We start from the raw sequence: 17,320 nt of genomic DNA, 5'->3' as shown, positions 1-17,320 counted from the left end.
AGGAGGAAGCTGACAGGCACTGCCACCCTATGGACTGGATGAAAGATATAAGATAGGCAGGTGGGGGCTGGCTGAGGGCAGACTCTGGTTGGTGTGGGGCAGTGCCATATTCACTCTAATGGACCAGCCTCCACTGGCACGATAGACATCCCCTCTGGGTATTCTGCATGGGTTGGCTTCCTTGGTTGTGTGAGTGCCCTCACATCAGCAAAATAGTCTGTGGGCATATCTGTCACTTTATGTGTCTGCCCAATGCTCCACATAATTTGACATTTCTTGGTCCAACTGCATATAGAATCTGAAACTGATGGGGAATAACACACCACATTGTGTCTAGAAGATCTCTAAATACAACTGGATGAGGGAGTATCTCTCTAAAACGCATGTGACTTCATATGGCACCAGAGAGGCAGTCATCTTGATGTGTAGTCAACACACCCTATGCTTAGGATTGCATGTATCATAGAATCATAGAGTTGGAAGAGACCACAAGGGCCATCCAGTCCAACCCCCTGCCAAGCAGGAAACACCACCAAAGCATTCTTGACATATGCCTGTCATGCAATTCCATTTATAAATGTAGACTAGCATATGTTCACTTTAATGTATGCATGCATATTCAACACTCTTTCCCACATCTCTTCATATACATACCTTGACATTTGTTTTAAATTGATTTTAGCATTGCATTTTAAATTGCAGAGACCTTGTAGTGAAGGGTAGGTAAAAAACTGAATAACTAAAAATGACAATAAGAACACCACATGCATGGTCTTCTTCGTGTGGCCCCCACCCTAGCTATTATATGACTTTAAGGCTACAACCCTGTTCACTCTTTTAAAGGTAAAGGGACCCCTGACCATTAGGTGCAGTCGTGACTGACTCTGGGGTTACGGGGCTCATCTCACATTATTGGCCGAGGGAGCCGGCGTACAGCTTCCAGGTCATGTGGTCAGCATGACAAAGCTGCTTCTGGTAAACCAGAGCAGCAGCACGGAAATGCCATTTACCTTCCCGCTGTTTATCTACTTGTTTATCTACTATTTATCTACTTGTATTTTGACGTGCTTTCGAACTGCTAGGTTGGCAGGAGCTGGGACCGAGCAACGGGAGCTCACCCCGTTGTGGGGATTCGAACCGCCGACCTTCTTACCGGCAAGCCCTAGGCTCTGTGGTTTAACCCACAGTGCCACCTGCGTCCCGTTCACTCTTTTAGATGGGAGTAGATTAAACATAGCAGGACTTGCTTCTGCCTTGCATAGGATTGCACAGCTCACCATGATTAAGCACTAGCTGGATGCAGCCCATATCTATATATTCCCTATATTTATCCTTCTCCTGGATAAAATGTGTCTGTTGTACCTATACCTCCATTTTAAGATTATCAGATTCAATCTCTATTTTATTTAATGGTCTCTTGATTCATTGCAGCGGCATACAGCTCCGAAAGTGCATTGATGGAGGTCGGCTGTGAATCTGCCCTTTTTATTTGGTCAAGAGCACCTTCTAAATTATATCCTCTTATGATACAAGCCTATGTAGCTAAGGTGCGTGTGAGGCATTCTTGGTGCGGGGTCCAAAAACTGCAGTGTCCTCTTTCCCTCAAATATTGAGTTACCATTCTCCAAGCATACAAACTAATAATAATAATAATAATAATAATAATAATAATAATAATAATAATCCAGAGTGAGGCTAAGCCAGGAAGGGGTAGACAGACTTCACTTACTGCACACCGTAGGAGATGCTGCCCTCCCATCTGACAAGCTAAGTCGGTCCTTACTATTAAAACTATTGCGCCTGATTTGGCTGTGGTGTGTATCTGCTGAAAGGAATTAAAGAGAAATCAGTCTTTGCTGGCATTTAACATGGATCTGACTCCTTTAAAACTCTGCAGCCCTAAAAGCTAAGCATAGGGCAAATATGTGTGCCTGCAGGCTCAGCTCTGACCCTCCACCGGAGCAGAGTTCTCGAGTCCTTGCCTACCACGAGGTCAGTATTTGGCCGGCGTAATGCTGTAAAACTGACTCCGAACCTCTACCCGGAGTCTGTCATTTGTCAGCTCTGAGCTGTCGGTGTGATTGATACCCAGGGCTCAGTATCCCCCAACCTTCTCCATCAGCCAAAGACATTCCACCAGGTCTTGTCCAGTCTGCCTGTCGCCACCAGTCAGCAAGCAGCACCGCTTGATTGAAATCAGGGAAGTCTCCCCATCTCCTCCGCCTCCCCTTTTATCATCTTACAATAACATCATCCCGATCATTTATTTTTACAACCAAGCTGGGTCGCACTTCATCTCGCCCATTCAAACAGCACAAAGCAAGGATTTTTTCTGGGGGCAAATGGAAGCCATACACTCCTCCGAGTCTCCTCGGATGTCAGTGGCTATTAGTTATGGCCGCTTCATTGACAATACATTTATTACTAATTAAAGAATACAAGAAATGAACTGAAAAGGGGTGTGTGGACTGACTGGAGGGGATGTAGATCATTTTTCTACTTGTCTAGTTCAGGAGAGACATGGCTGCCTCTTAAAAACATAAGAAAGAGACAAGTATTGGAAATTTGATCCTTTTAATTCTCTGATCCTAAACCCCTCGGGCAAAATACACCTCAGCTTCATGAACATCAGTGAAATCCTAACAATCTATTTTGTTTGTATTTCTATCCTGTCTCTCATAGGAAGGCATGTAAAAACACAGTTAAAACTACAACAGTACACACAGCTGCACTCATAACCCCAAAATAATACAGTCATACCTCGGTTTGCGACCGCCTCCATTTGCGACCGATCGGTTTGCGACCGCCGCGGACCCGGAAGTGTTTACATCCGGGTTCCATGGTGCGCGGATGCGCAGAAGCCTTCTGCGCAGCACGCACATGCACAGAAGCGCTCTATCGGCACTTCGTGCATGCACAGAAGAACCCCTCGGTTTACAATGAACTCGGGGAGCAACCGGCTCCCTGGAACGAATTGCGGTTGCAAACCTAGGTATGACTGTACAGCACGTTGCAGATTGCAGGGATAAAATGCAATCTGGAAGAAGATACCAATGATACAATATGGATGCGGGTGGCGCTGTGGTCTCCACTGAGCCTCTTGGGCTTGCCGATCGGAAGGTCGGTGGTTCGAAGCTGCACAAATGGGTGAGCTCCCGTTGCTCTGTCCCAGGTTCTGCCAACCTAGCACTTCAAAAGCATAGCAGTGCGAGTAGATAAATAGGTACCTCTGAGGTGGCAAGGTAAACTGTGTTTCCATGTGCTTTGGCTAAGTGGTTTAGTCACATTGGCCACATGACCTGGAAAGCTGTCTGTGGACAAATGTCGGCTCCCTCGGTCTGAAAAGCGAGATGAGCACCTCAACCCCATGGTTGCCTTTGACTGGACTTAACCGCCCAGGGGTCCTTTACCTTTTTTTACCTTCTCCAATAATACAAAGTGGAAACTATTGGTTTTAAGTGTTCACTTCTCATATCATAGACTTGTAGAGTTGTCAGGGACACAAAGGGTCATCTAATCCAGGAAAGCAATGCAGGAATTTCAGCTAAAGTTCTATATACTGATAGCAATACTGTAACTGAGTACTGGTGGTACCTCATGCCCTCTTTTTCCTTCCAACTCACCTCTGTTTTCAAGATGGTATGCCCCGTGGAGGACCTTAAGGTCCACAAACAACAATATTCTGGAGATCCCGAGCCATAAGGTGGCTAGATTGGCCTCAACTAGGGCCAGGGCCTTTTCAGTATTGGCCCCAACTTGGTGGAACGCTCTTTCACAGGAGACCAGGGCCCTGTGGGATTTGTCATCTTTCCGCAGGGCCTGCAAGTCAGAGCTGTTCCGCCTGGCCTTTGGGTTGGACTTAGTCTGACCCCTGTGTTTTCCTCCCTCATGGCTTGGATTTATAGACTACTTTAAATCAGGCTGCATTTTAAATTTTAATTGTTGTTGTTTAGTCGTTTAGTCGTGTCCGACTCTTCGTGACCCCATGGACCATAGCACGCCAGGCACTCCTGTCTTGCACTGCCTCCCGCAGTTTGGTCAAACTCATGTTCGTAGCTTCGAGAACACTGTCCAACCATCTCGTCCTCTGTCGTCCCTTTCTCCTAGTGCCCTCAATCTTTCCCAACATCAGGGTCTTTTCCAGGGAGTCTTCTCTTCTCATGAGGTGGCCAAAGTATTGGAGCCTCAGCTTCACGATCTGTCCTTCCAGGGAGCACTCAGGGCTGATTTCCTTAAGAATGGATAAATTTTAATACTGTATTTTAATCTGTATTTTAATCAATTGCTTTTTATGTTTAATTGTAATTTTATTGGTGTGAGCCGCCCTGAGCCTAGTTTTGACTGGGGAGGGCGGGGTATAAATAAAAGTTATTATTATTATTATTATTATTATTATTATTATTATTATTATCTCTCAACCTCTTGGCTCTCACCTAAGACACAACCCATCCAGGCTGGTTCTCTCTTTCAGGGCCCAAGCCCAGTCCCTTGTGTTAAATATACAGTACTGTATACACATTGTGGTCATTTTCTTGTCTCTTGGTCACACTGATTGAGCTTCTTGCCCTTAGTCCAATGTTATACCCGACTCACAGATGTTTGTGCACACAATAACCCCGAAGCTGTGTTTGAGGAGAGCAGGAAGGAATGTCCTCTACGAGGTTCATCCTTCCTTGAAATTCTTTGCCCTTCTGTCACTCCCAGGGAATGCAATGGATTTCTCTGGGGGAAAGTGGGGGGGGGCAGGTTCATCCTGTAACATTATTGACATGATAAAAGGATGTTAGTGGTGGATTTGTTCCTGTTCATCAGTTGCGATGATGATGATGATGATGATGATGATAATAAAAATAAATTTATTATTTATACCCAGCCCATCTGTCTGGGTTTCCCTAGCTATTCTGGGTGGCTCCCAACAGAATTAAAAGCACCACAAAACATCAAGCATTAAAAACCTCCCTAAACAGGGCTGCCTTCAGAAGTCTTCTAAAAGTCAGGTACAGTGGTACCTTAGGTTAAGAACTTAATTCATTCTGGAGGTCCGTTCTTAACCTGAAACTGTTCTTAACCCGAGGTACCACTTTAGCTAATGGGGCCTCCCACTGCCGCCACCGCACGATTTCTGTTCTCATCCTGAAGCAAAGTTCTTAACCGGAGGTACTATTTCTGGGTTAGTGGAGTCTGTAACCTGAAGCGCCTGTAACCCGAGGTACCACTGTAGTTGTTTATTTCCTTGACATCTGATGGGATGGTGTTCCACAGGGTGGGGGCCACTAGTGAGAAGGCCCTCTGCCTAGTTCCCCAATCCACCATTTACTGCTGCCCCAAGAGGCTATGGCGTACCAAAAGCGGGACAAAAATAAACCAGAATATTTGTGGTATGGATCCTGTGGGATTTCAGCAGGAAGTTAAGGGGATATGCACCAATTAGATGTGAAGCAATGAGGCAACCGCACCCCAAATTGAAGGTACAAGCAGTATTGACAGTGGGATCTCTTGTGACTGTCCTGCCCCATCATGAGCACAAATTGTCATGAATGCAATGGAAAGGATGTCTGGAGGGAGCCTCTGTAAGGAGCTTCAAAACCTAGCCTGTGGGCTTTCTGATGCCATCATTCCCATTCCATGACTTCAAGTTAGGAGATTTACCATTTCTGAGATGTGCTACGGTGTCTCTTGTCTCGATGCTATGAAGGGACCGAGTCCCCACTTGAATGCCTAACGAAATGTGTCTCGCCTTTCATTTCACTTTCAGAGTTCTTGGAGGAATTCCCCGGGGATGGCAGAGAATGTGTTAACTGTGGAGCGATGTCCACTCCCCTTTGGAGGAAAGATGGGACAGGGCATTACCTGTGCAACGCCTGTGGTCTATATCACAAAATGAATGGCATTAACCGGCCTCTCATCAAGCCCCAGAAAAGGCTGGTAAGTCTGAATAACCCTCAGTTGGCTTCTGTTTTACTAAAGGATTCTCCACTTCCACCTTGCCTGGTCTTTAATATTGGATTGCCTTTTGTGTTTACTGCTTCTGGGGGTCTTAGGTGTCAGGGGAGGGGACATTTTTCAGGCCAGGGGCCACACTCAGTCATGAGCAACCTTTCAGGGGCCACATACCTATGGTGGGTGTGGCCAGACACATGCCACTTTCCATCCAGGTGAGCCAGAGATCTGGTCATGGGCCTGGAAAAGGTATGAGATCTGGGCAGATTTCTACGGTTTCAGATTGAAATGCCTTGGGGCCACATTTGGGTCTGAAATCCACATTCTCTCTGCTTGCAGATGTACCAGGGGTATGGAATTCTCTTTCCAGTGAAATCAAGTTGGCATCGTCTGCAGTCAGCTTCACAAGCCAACTTAATTTTTGATTATTTCAGCAAGCCGCCTTATGAAAACGATTTACAGTTTTTACCAGCTTCTTGTCAGATGACCCAACCCATTTCTGTATTTCCATTGGATTTTATTCCTTACATTGTTTAGTTGAGGCTCTGCACATTGCATGGGAGGAAAGAGGGAGGGAGAGATTTTCGATGTAGAAATGAATAAATCATAGAACAGGGGTCAGCAAACTTTTTCAGCAGGGGGCCAGTCCACTGTCCCTCAGACCTTGGGGGGGGGGCGGACTATATTTTGAAAAAAAAAAAGAACGAATTCCTATGCCCCACAAATAACCCAGAGATGCATTTTAAATAAAGGACACATTCTACTCATGTAAAAACACCAGGCAGGCCCCACAAATAACCCAGAAATGCATTTTAAATAAAAGGACACATTCTACTCATGTAAAAACATGCTGATTCCCAGACTGTCCGCGGGCTGGATTTAGAAGGTGATTGGGTCGCATCCGGCCCCCGGGCCTTAGTTTGGGGACCCCTGTCATAGAATCATAGAAATTGTAGACTTGGAAGAGATCACGGGGGTCATCTAGTCCAATGCAGGAATCTTTTGCCCAATGGGGGGCTTGAACCTACAACCCTGAGACTAAAAGTCTCATGTTCTACCAACTGAGCTATAATACTGTGGTCTGGAATGCATAGTGTTATAATTTTGAGTGAGCAGACTGATTTCCACAGAGCCCTTGCTTCCCTCTTTTGCTTCTAACCTAATAGGCAGATTAGAACCTCCATTTTCAGAGTCAGTAACATCTACATACCAGTTGCTGTGCCTTCCTGTTCTGGTTAATGGGCTTCCTGGAAGTATCTGGCATGATACTAGTTAAAATAGGGTGCTGGTCTCCCCCCCCCTCTGTGTGTGTGTCCTACCCCCACACACACCATGGGTCTGATCCAGCAGGCGACTGCTTATATTCTGAAGCTCTTTGCAAACTGAGTGGATGCCAATGCTCTAGAGACCTTGGGGCTGCTCTCTCCTCCTGCACAAGGAAAGGTGCCTGCCAGAACCCCCCCGGATCAGGCCCAAGGCCCATTTAGTCCAACATTCCGTTCTCATAGCAACCAACGAGGTGCCTATGGGAAGCCCACAAGCAAGACCCCCGGGTGCAAGACTCCTCTCCACACTTGTGATTTCCAACAACTGGTATTCAGAGGCTTACTGCCGCCTGTACTGAAGGCACAGAGCCATCCTGGTGAGTAGCCTTATCCACCAGGAATCTGTCTAATCCAGTTTAATAAGCTTTAGTTTACATCCAGAGAATCTGGAAGCATTGTGGCTGGGTGGTGCCTGTATCTTGGAGGTGGGTGATATACAAAGTCTTAAGCAACCTGGAGCCAATGTGCAGATGAGATCATCCTTATTCCCCATTCCTCTGCCTGATCTTTGCATTCTGCCACTGAGACACATCTCAGGATGCCTACAGGGTCAGACTCTCTTCAGCAAGAAAGTGTGCATTCAGTGTAGGAACTTTTATGGAACCTTTTGCAAAATGTTCTTAATATATATGTGACTTTAAAGGGACCCCTGACCATTAGGTCCAGTCGTGACCGACTCTGGGGTTGCGCGCTCATCTCGCATTATTGGCCGAGGGAGCCGGCGTATAGCTTCCAGGTCATGTGGCCAGCATGACAAAGCCGCTTCTGGCGAACCAGAGCAGCACACAGAAACACCATTTACCTTCCCGCTGTAGCGGTTCCTATTTATCTACTTGAATTTTGACGTGCTTTCGAACTGCTAGGTTGGCAGGAGCTGGGACCGAGCAACGGAGCTCACCCCGTCAAAGGGATTCGAGCCGCTGACCTTCTGATCAGCAAGCCCTAGGCTCAGTGGTTTAACCCACAGCGCCACCCTAATATGTGACTTTATCTGCTTGCAATTTAATTTTGAATACATCCAAATGCAGGCTTTAAAACCATTGTGACTGTTATTCTCTTCCCCCAAATCCCCAGGCATACCCTGCTCTCTCTCTTTTTGCCTGCTTTTCAGGTTTGGGGTTTCGATTTTAGGTTTCATAAAGGAAGCCCAAGCTTTCAAAATGCACAGCCATTCCCCAGATTCAGTCTGCGAAACTCTGGCGCCTCATGGTTGGAGTCAAGACTGCCTGTGTTTACATTTAGCAAGTTCACACTTCATCTAATTTTATACTCTGTGGCTGGACTCCAGCTAACTCGGAGTAGACCCACTGAAAGTAATGACCCTGAGTTAGTCACGTTCATCAATTTCAATGGGTCTACTCTGAGCAGGAATAGCATTGGATACAACCCAATGCGTCTTTCCCTTCCACTGTTACTCAACGAGCTTTAAAGTATAACATTCTTCCCTCCCCCTTCAGTTGTTTAGAGAATATATCTTACATCCCTGGCAGCAGAAATGTTGACTTGTCCTTGGGATTCCAAAGGTATTTCCCATGACCTTCATCTGTCTTTGCCGGATTAAAACTATTCAAGCCCTAAACATAGTATTGGAAAGGGAGAGAAAAATACATGATGGCAGCTGGTCAGTGTGCACCTGGAATCTGCCTTAATCAAAGTTAGAAAGGGGGAGATTCTGGGCAAAGTGTCCAATTCTAATCACAATGGTGCATGAAGATAAGCCCTTTCCTAGTTTTGCTGTTCTTCTTCTTCTTCTTCTTCTTCTTCTTCTTCTTCTTCTTCTTCTTCTTCTTCTTCTTCTTCTTCTTCTTCTTCTTCTTCTTCTTCTTCTTCCAATCAGTGAGTCCGTAAGTAACTGTGGAGGCCAATTCTGGATCCACACGTCCTTCCACAGTGGGGACATAGGTTTCTGGGCAGGAGTTGATCATGGTGAGGGTTTGCCAAGCGTGCCTTCCTCTTAGCATGTTTCTCCCTTTCATCCTGAGTTTGAGTGTCTTCAAAGCCCATGGCACCTTTGGTAGAGGCTGTTCTCCAATTGGAGCGCTCGCAGGCCAGTGTTTCCCAGTTGTTGGTGTTTATACTACATTTTTTAAGAGTTGCCTTGAGAGAGTCTTTGAACCTCTTTTGTTGACCCACCAGCATTACGCTTCCCATTTTTAACTTCGGAATAGAGTAGTTGGACATGAAGATAAGCTCTTTCCTAATATTGCTGGTTAATATTGCATCTGGAACCAGAGTTTGACTAAGAACTAAAGTGCCTTGAGAAGATTAGCCAGAGAGGGGAGAGTTGTCCATCTCTTCCCCTCAGAATCATAGGAAGGGACCATGAGGATCATCTAGTCCAACCCCCTGCAATGCAGGCATCTTTTGCCCAAAGTGGTGCATGGACCCATGGCTGTTCCTTGGGTGCTCACACAGTATGATCAACAGATGTACAATTTGTGCAGACAAATCACTGAGCTGCACACTGGCGCGTTTATTCACATGTAACATTCAACGAGTGTACACCAGAGTACAAAACAGTGGAGCTGCCTTTCACACAAACCCTTGTGTGTAGAGTCAACCTCATAAAGAATTGGAGAAAATAATTGTTCAGCTGAGTATCATGTGTTGTTTGAGCCACAGTGACTCTGGGTGAGACTCTCCATCTTGGTTCAGTTCTCTGGCTTTGTAGCTGAAGCTGCATACGAGCCTTTCCTGCGTGCTTTGAATGAAACACATTACAAAGTCCACGATACCAAAAGCTTATCAGCTGCATTTGGCTGCCGAACGCAGTCTGGGGTGGACTTTCTGTTTTAAGGGCTCGGTCTGGTTTTGTATAAACAAACACATTGGGGCGCAATGTTGAAGTCAACAACTTCCTAGCCAAGGTCAAAGCTCTGCAAAGGCAGAGTGGGATAGGAGGAGGGGGGAGGAATTCACTTTCTCTTTTTTAAAAAAAACACAGTAAGAATAATGCTGGAACTTTTGCAACAAATGTGGCGTGTCTCCCTCCCTCCCTCCCTCCCTGACAACCAAAATAGACCTTAGTCTTTTACTACTAATATTAAATGCTGGAGAGAATTTGTAAACTGATGGTTCCTCTTCTGGAAGAGTAGTCCTTTTCCTACCTACAGGGCTCATCTGCTATGGTCACAGTCACACCATATGTTTCAATCACTCTTATATGTCTTTAAACAGTCATGGCTTCCCCCAAAAAATTCCTAGGAACTGTGGTTTGATAAGGGGGCTGATAGCTGATAGGAGACCCTTAAGAAAGGACATTGCTTAAGGATGTTTTTTGGGGGAAAGCCATGCCACTGTTTGATCAAACAGTATCACAACAATCCTTACAGTCCTGGTTGATTTTACTTTAATTAACAATACTGTGATCTGTTGGCACTTTTTTTCATTATCGTGAACACAGTGTTTAACCAATAATTTTGTTGAGGTCTGTAGCGTTGGCCATTTTTGCTGTAGTTGCTGTTGAACGTGACCTGGAAGAGGAGGAGGGATGACCTCATGCTATATATTATTATACAGTGGAACCTCGGTTTATGAACACCTCGGTTTATGAATTTTCGGTTTATGAACGCCGCGGACCCATCTGGAACGGATTAATTCACTTTCCATTACTTTTAATGGGAAAGTTCGCTTCAGTTTATGAACGCTTCAGTTTATGAACAGACTTCCGGAACCAATTACACCCATGTTTCAGTTTATGAACGCTTCAGTTTAAGTACTTCGCGGACCTGTCTGGAACGGATTAATCCACTTTCCATTACTTTCAATGGAAAAGTTCGCTTCAGTTTATGAATGGTTACTCCGCGGACCGTCTGGAACGGATTAATCCACTTTCCATTACTTTCAATGGGAAAGTTCGCTTCAGTTTATGAACGCTTCAGTTTATGAACAGACTTCTGGAACCAATTGTGTTCATAAACCGAGGTACCACTGTATAAAGCAGCAGGACAAAAAAAAAAAAAAAAACAACCCTCAGGCCTGGACCTGGAAAGCCCAAACCTGTGCCTAGAAATGGGGAACAAAAGTGTGGGTTCAGGAAGTTCACAACCAGAATGCTAAAATGTGTCACCCCCTACGTATGTCAGGGGGCAGCAAACTTTTTCAGCAGGGGGCCGGTCCACTGTCCCTCAGACCTTGTGGGGTGTCGGGCTATAGTTTGAAAAAAAAAATTGACCGAATTCCTATGCCCCACAAATAACCCAGAGATGCATTTTACATAAAAGGACACATTCCACTCATGTAAAAACATGCTGATTCCCAGACCATCCGCGGGCCGGATTTAGAAGGCAATTGGGCCGCATCCGGCCCCGGGCCTTAGTTTGGGAACCCCTGCCCTATATCTTCCTGAAATGCTGGTCACCACTGTAGTCTTTGCAATACATCTTGTTCTGATTCCTGCTCCCCATCACTTAATTCATCATTTGTGGGGACCAAGTTTTTAATAGCAAAACAAACAGATGTGCAGTTATTACCTTCTCTACCCCTTACATAGCTGTAAGCCAGGCATCCCCAAACTGTGGCCCTCCAGATGTTTTGGCCTACAATTCCCATGATCCCTAGCTAACAGTACCAGTGGTCGGGGGAAGATGGGAATTGTAGTCCAAAACATCTGGAGGGCCGAAGTTTGGGGGTGCCTGCTATAAGCTATGGAATTCATTCCCCCAAGATGTAGTGGTGACTACCATCCTGGATAGCTTTAAAAGGCAATTAGATATGTTTATATTTGATGTCACATCAACCCCTCATCTTCTAGGAAATGGGCTTTATCTCTGATTTGATCCGATTTGATCATTTCCTGTGTGATGCATCACTTCAGCACCACCCTACATACAGATCTATCTATCTTCCTTTTCAGTCCTCCTCTAGACGTGCCGGTCTCTGCTGCACTAACTGCCATACGACCAACACTACGCTCTGGAGACGGAATGCAGAAGGGGAGCCCGTCTGCAACGCATGTGGATTATACATGAAACTGCATGGGGTAAGGAGCTTGTTTTCAATAGCCTTGTATTCTATGCATGTGTCTCTTCAAACACAAAGCCCCAAAGAAATAATAAATGCAGAAACAAGTACATTATACAGAAATAAATACAGGCACGCACACCTCAGTTTACGCCGGAGTTACGTTCCAGGTCACCACATGCATTGGCAGAGCGCATTAAGCCCGCCTCCTTCCGGTGCCGAACATGGCACATGCATGCATCAAACGCACACAAATTGAGAGTGGCCTGTATGTTTTTAAAAACAACGACTCTAAAAGTCAATTCACAAAAGAATCAGTCACAAAAACCCTTCTACCCAACAACAGGATGGACAAGGCAGCACAATATAGTGGTCTCCATCAGTTCCCAAATACTTGAGAAAGAAACAAGTATTTGCCTCAGTTTTGCAGCTGAGGGGCTACCACTGAAAGGGCCTGTTCTCTCATTGCTCTCCTCTAAAAGTTTCTTGGAGAGGGCACTGAGAGAAAAGCTTTCAGACAACTATTCTGGGTGTCTGGGTCAGTACTTATGAGGTAAGGCAGTCTATAAGGAATCAGGGTCCAAAGCTGACCAAGGCTTTTTGCACCAAGGACAGCATTTTGATTTGAGTTCAGAAGTGGAATCTCCCGCCAGGCCAGAACCTGTGCCAGTGTGCTTTGCGTCTTTCAAAAATGCGGACCTAGGTTTCACCTGTCCCAGAGACAGAAGACTATCCTTGTTCAAGAAGTAAAAATACTGTACTCTTCAGCCACAGCTATTTCTCCTAATCAGTAGCGTAGGAAGGAAACTGGAGGAAATATGGGTGGGTGTGCGTGCGTGCCTGTCTGTCGTAAGGTTCTCCAAATACTCTGCCTCATGCATTTACTAGCCCAAGGACTGCCAATGAGAAAAATGAACCCCTTTGAAGGACAAGGACACCATGTGCATTGCACAGATACAATGACTATAAAGTGAATACTGGAGTGCTCTGCAGAAAGGCAAGCTGGTACTGACGATTCTTCCTCTTTTTGATGTCAAGGTACCCAGACCTCTGGCAATGAAAAAAGAAAGCATCCAGACAAGGAAGAGGAAACCTAAAAATATCACCAAAGGAAAATCCTCAACAGGTATCAATAATAATAGTAAATATAAAATAAATGCCGCCCCAGTGCATGCATGGATGTTCTGCTCCAAAGAGCTTACAATCCAACCTTCTACACTGCAGAATTAAGGAAAGGAAGGCAGTATCTGCATGATTTGATCCTTCGATGTTGACTCTTTCTACCATTGTGAAGCAGAATTCACAAAGTGCTCACACAGTTCACACACACACACTATGGAGTCAGCTACATTAGTAAAAAAAACAAAATAAAAAAATAGTGTTTTGAATGCATTGTAAAGATGCAACACCAGGTGGTGCTGGAGAGCAAACAAAATTATTTGTAATTTTTCATAGCATTGTTTTTTCTTAAAACGATTTAATTTCTGACTTATTTATAGCGTCCCCCTCCCTGTGTGTAGATCCACCCCATGTGTTCACACAGAGAGTTCATCTTTCTCTGTGTGTGTGATCTACAGTTCAGCCAAGGTTTCTCTCTGTGTTTAACCTTCACACACACACACATCCAACCCTAGCCAAACCCACAGTCTGAAGGAGATGCAACCCAGAAAGAATTATTTCATATGATTCTGCTGGCCAACTAGTTAGACCCTCTGTGATAACAAAGGATAAGGGTTAAAGCAAGGGCAAAGGGTGAGCTTGAAGGATGACAATTATAAAAATTAAGATTAAATTATAAATGATAAAATTAAAACGCTTAGTCCTTGTTTGGCTATTTGGGGTTGTCGTCCCCATTAAGATATTTTTCTAAAGTATTTTCTATTTGTGCAAGCCTTGGGGTTCCCTTAAGACTGCTCCTCTTGTGTGTGGACAGTATTGTTTTGGCTGCAAAAGGATTGACACTCAGTGGGTTGAGTTTGCTATTAGTAATGGGATAAAACAACAGGGAGGGAACCTTTTCCAATCTGAGGGCTGCATTCCATTGCAGGAACTTTCTGGGGGCCACATGCAGTCATGGCTGGGGCCACAGAGGCAAAAGCAGGGAAAGCACTGGATGTGATTGCTGCCTTTGTACAGTAGGCTAGATTCTAGCAATAAAGAAGTAATAGATTCCCCTCCCTCCCTCCCTCTTCATCCTTCATCCCCAAAGCAAGAGCCATTATCACAGTTCCAGAAAACATGGCAGCTGGGCAAAAGTTCTCAAGCAACACCCAGAGGCGAGCCAGTGAGAAGTATGGGGTGGGGTAGGGTCTAGGGAGGGTCCCAAGGGCCAAATAGATAGCCCTCATGGGCCACATTCAGCCCTGGACCTTACAGTTCCTCGCCCCTGAGAAAGAAGCAATTGTTTGGTCTCAGAGGCCTTGCACAGATGTCAGAAGTTTGAAGGAGATGGAAATATGAATAAATCATATGGCTTATAACTAGCAGTAATAATGCAATCTGCTTCTGCTTCACACTTCCATTAACGTATGAATTCTTTAAACCGTTTTATCTTGCAGGGTCCACCAATTCAACCACCAATTCCCCTTCCTCCATCACAAATTCTGAAAGCACCGTCACTTTAAAAACGGAACCCTCTGTAACATCGCAATATCCAGGGCAGTCGATCGTGGCAGCTTCCCAGGTAAATGGATGATGGTGAACTGCAGAACATCTTGACAAATGATAAGATATGATATGTAGCATGCTCGTGGATTTTGTGCTGCTGGTAGAGATGATAATGATGGACTCCTCTAGCAGTGATTGGCCAAGCTGCCGTAATTTCAAAGCCTCCTGGGCCAGTTAGAAATCAGGCATTGTCTTAGAGTATGGCAGGCCGGAGCAGAAATAAAGGCCCGTATTAAAAACGGAGGTCTATGAAAGGGGGAGACATAGTTGGCAGTAGACCAAAGGAATTATGGGAATGGAGATGAGTCCTGCAGAAGAATGAACGGGAGACCTGAAGAAGGAATAGAAGAGTTTAGTGTTTCTCCCTAGCTGTTGAACTACAACTCCCATCATCCCTGACTACTCATCCTGCTAGCTAGGGATGGTGGGAGTTGTAGTCCAACCACAGCCGGGGACCATAGCTGCCAAGTCTCCCGTTTTCCCTGGGAAATCCCCGTTTTTCCAGCTGTTCCTAGCTGAAAAAAATGGATTTTTTTTGTTTTCCCCCAGTTTATTCTGGTGCGGCGGCCATTTTGGAACTGGGCGGAGCATGCTCAGAAGCGACTTTTGATGCTGCTCTGCCCAGTTCCAAAATGGCTGCATTGCGACTTCTGGCGCGACGGCCATTTTGGAACTGGGCAAAGCAGCATCAAAAGTCACTTCTGAGCATGCTCTGCCCAGTTCCAAAATGGTGGCAGCGCTACTTCCGGTCTGCTATTTTCGGCCCGGTCCCTTATTTCTCTGACAGCAACTTGGCAGGTATGCTGGGGACCCAAGTTTGAGAAACACTGAAAGGGAAACTAGAAGCAGGGTGGCATAAAGAAGGGTGTGTGTTGGGGATGGGGAACCTGTGGCTCTCTGGATGTTGTTGGACTCCAATTCCCATCAGCCCAAGCCAACAATGGCCACTGCTCAAGGATGATGGGAGCTGTAGTCCAACGATATCTGGAGGGGTACAGGTTTCCCATTCTTTGTGTATACAGCCAGGAGCTGCAGAGATCAGGAAGACTGGAAGACTGACCCGTGTTAAACATATTAGTCTGTACGGCAGGGGTTAAAGCAATCAATGCAATAGAAATTTCACCTGTAATGGGGACAGCAAGCCCATTCATTTCTTTCTTGCAAATCCTCGTAGGGTCCAGGCCAATCTGAAGATGCGCTGGCTGACAGCCACACCCAGTTCAAGTACGAGCCAGAGGACTACGCCTTCTCTGCGGCCACCATGACCCAGCAGTCAGGACTCAGCGTTTCTCTTCGCCAAGACTCTTGGTGCGCCCTGGCACTGGCCTAGGAAACTGGTCTTCCATTTTAAAAACTGAAATCAGGCAGCAGATGAACCTGTTGTTCCCATGATGTCAGTGGATAGCAGGCAAAAAAAGAGGACCTTCCTACCTTAGTACTTTGGGTAATCCATGTGGGCCTGTGTTTCTAAACGCTGGCTCCTTTTTCCTTGGAAGATGCACCATTCGAACTGAATATGGCCAATTGCCTACCTTTTGACACATCTGACTCTATGGGTCTCTTCTGCTCTCTAAAAGTTTTCAAATTTTACCAGCACCAATCGAAAGCGGGAAGAAACCCAGACCTCTGTTCGGAGGAGGAGATATCTATCTTCCCCATGATCCATTTTAAAGAAATGAATCTCAGAATCTATACTTTTGTTCACAGTGATTTCAACCCCCCTCTTTTTATGACTCCCCTGTGTGCAATTTTACTCCACTTCCCAATAAAGACTATAATAGAAAGTGGCACCAAGTAACTTAATTTTATTAAAATGTAAACAGCCTTGCCTTCCTAATGTTTACTGGTGTGGGCAAGGCGAAGGGGAGAGGAAGGAGAGGAAAATAAACCTGTTTTAAAACATTTGCTGTTTTATATTAAAAAGAAAATAATTCTGATAGTGTGTTACCTTTCTGGAGTGTCTAATTTATCACCATTTTGAAAAAATAAATCACACAGAGAAATTCTCTTGAACTGCTCTTCCAAGCATTCTGTTGAAGAACGTTTCTCAACACAACAGCCCATCACACTGTAGCAGAGGTGAGGCCACTCCCAGCCATCAGTCTAGCTGCCACATTGTGGATTAAGACTTTCATTGCCTACTTGTCATATTATACACCCAGGGTATGGTCTGAAGGCACATGAGGTCACCATCTTGCTGAGGTTCAGCAGGTCTGGGTCTGATCAGGGCCTGGAACCCCATGCCCACCACCCTGGACTCCCTGGCTGGAGAAAGGTAGGGTACAAATGTAAGAAAGTGAATGAATCTGAGTTAGTATGCCTCTGAATGCCAGTCACTGGGGAACATGAGCCAGAGTTCACACTGATGTTCCACATCATAGGGGTCTTCCTATAGTCCATAGCTGCCAAGTCTCCCGTTTTCCCCG

At 45.4% G+C, this 17,320-nt stretch overlaps 1 protein-coding gene across 2 annotated transcripts in view; it reads left to right on the top strand.

The window, feature by feature from the left end:
- The window catches only part of GATA5 (GATA binding protein 5), a 49,733-nt gene extending 32,826 nt beyond the window's left edge, over nucleotides 1-16,907 (top strand). For both annotated transcript variants that reach the window (XM_035122892.3, XM_035122891.3), the window contains exons 3-7: nucleotides 5,756-5,925; nucleotides 12,121-12,246; nucleotides 13,266-13,353; nucleotides 14,786-14,910; nucleotides 16,069-16,907. In XM_035122892.3, the coding sequence (XP_034978783.1) occupies nucleotides 5,756-5,925; nucleotides 12,121-12,246; nucleotides 13,266-13,353; nucleotides 14,786-14,910; nucleotides 16,069-16,224 (665 nt within the window). In that variant the 3' untranslated portion in view covers nucleotides 16,225-16,907. The remainder of the gene's footprint in view (nucleotides 1-5,755; nucleotides 5,926-12,120; nucleotides 12,247-13,265; nucleotides 13,354-14,785; nucleotides 14,911-16,068) is intronic.
- The last annotated feature ends 413 nt before the right edge of the window (nucleotides 16,908-17,320 follow it).

The sequence above is a fragment of the Zootoca vivipara genome, chromosome 7, assembly GCF_965207765.1.
Source record: "Zootoca vivipara chromosome 7, rZooViv2.hap1.1, whole genome shotgun sequence".
NCBI lineage: Eukaryota > Metazoa > Chordata > Lepidosauria > Squamata > Lacertidae > Zootoca > Zootoca vivipara.
The sequence above is the reverse complement of the archived record's forward strand: the minus strand, read 5'-3'. Positions and strand labels throughout refer to the sequence as shown.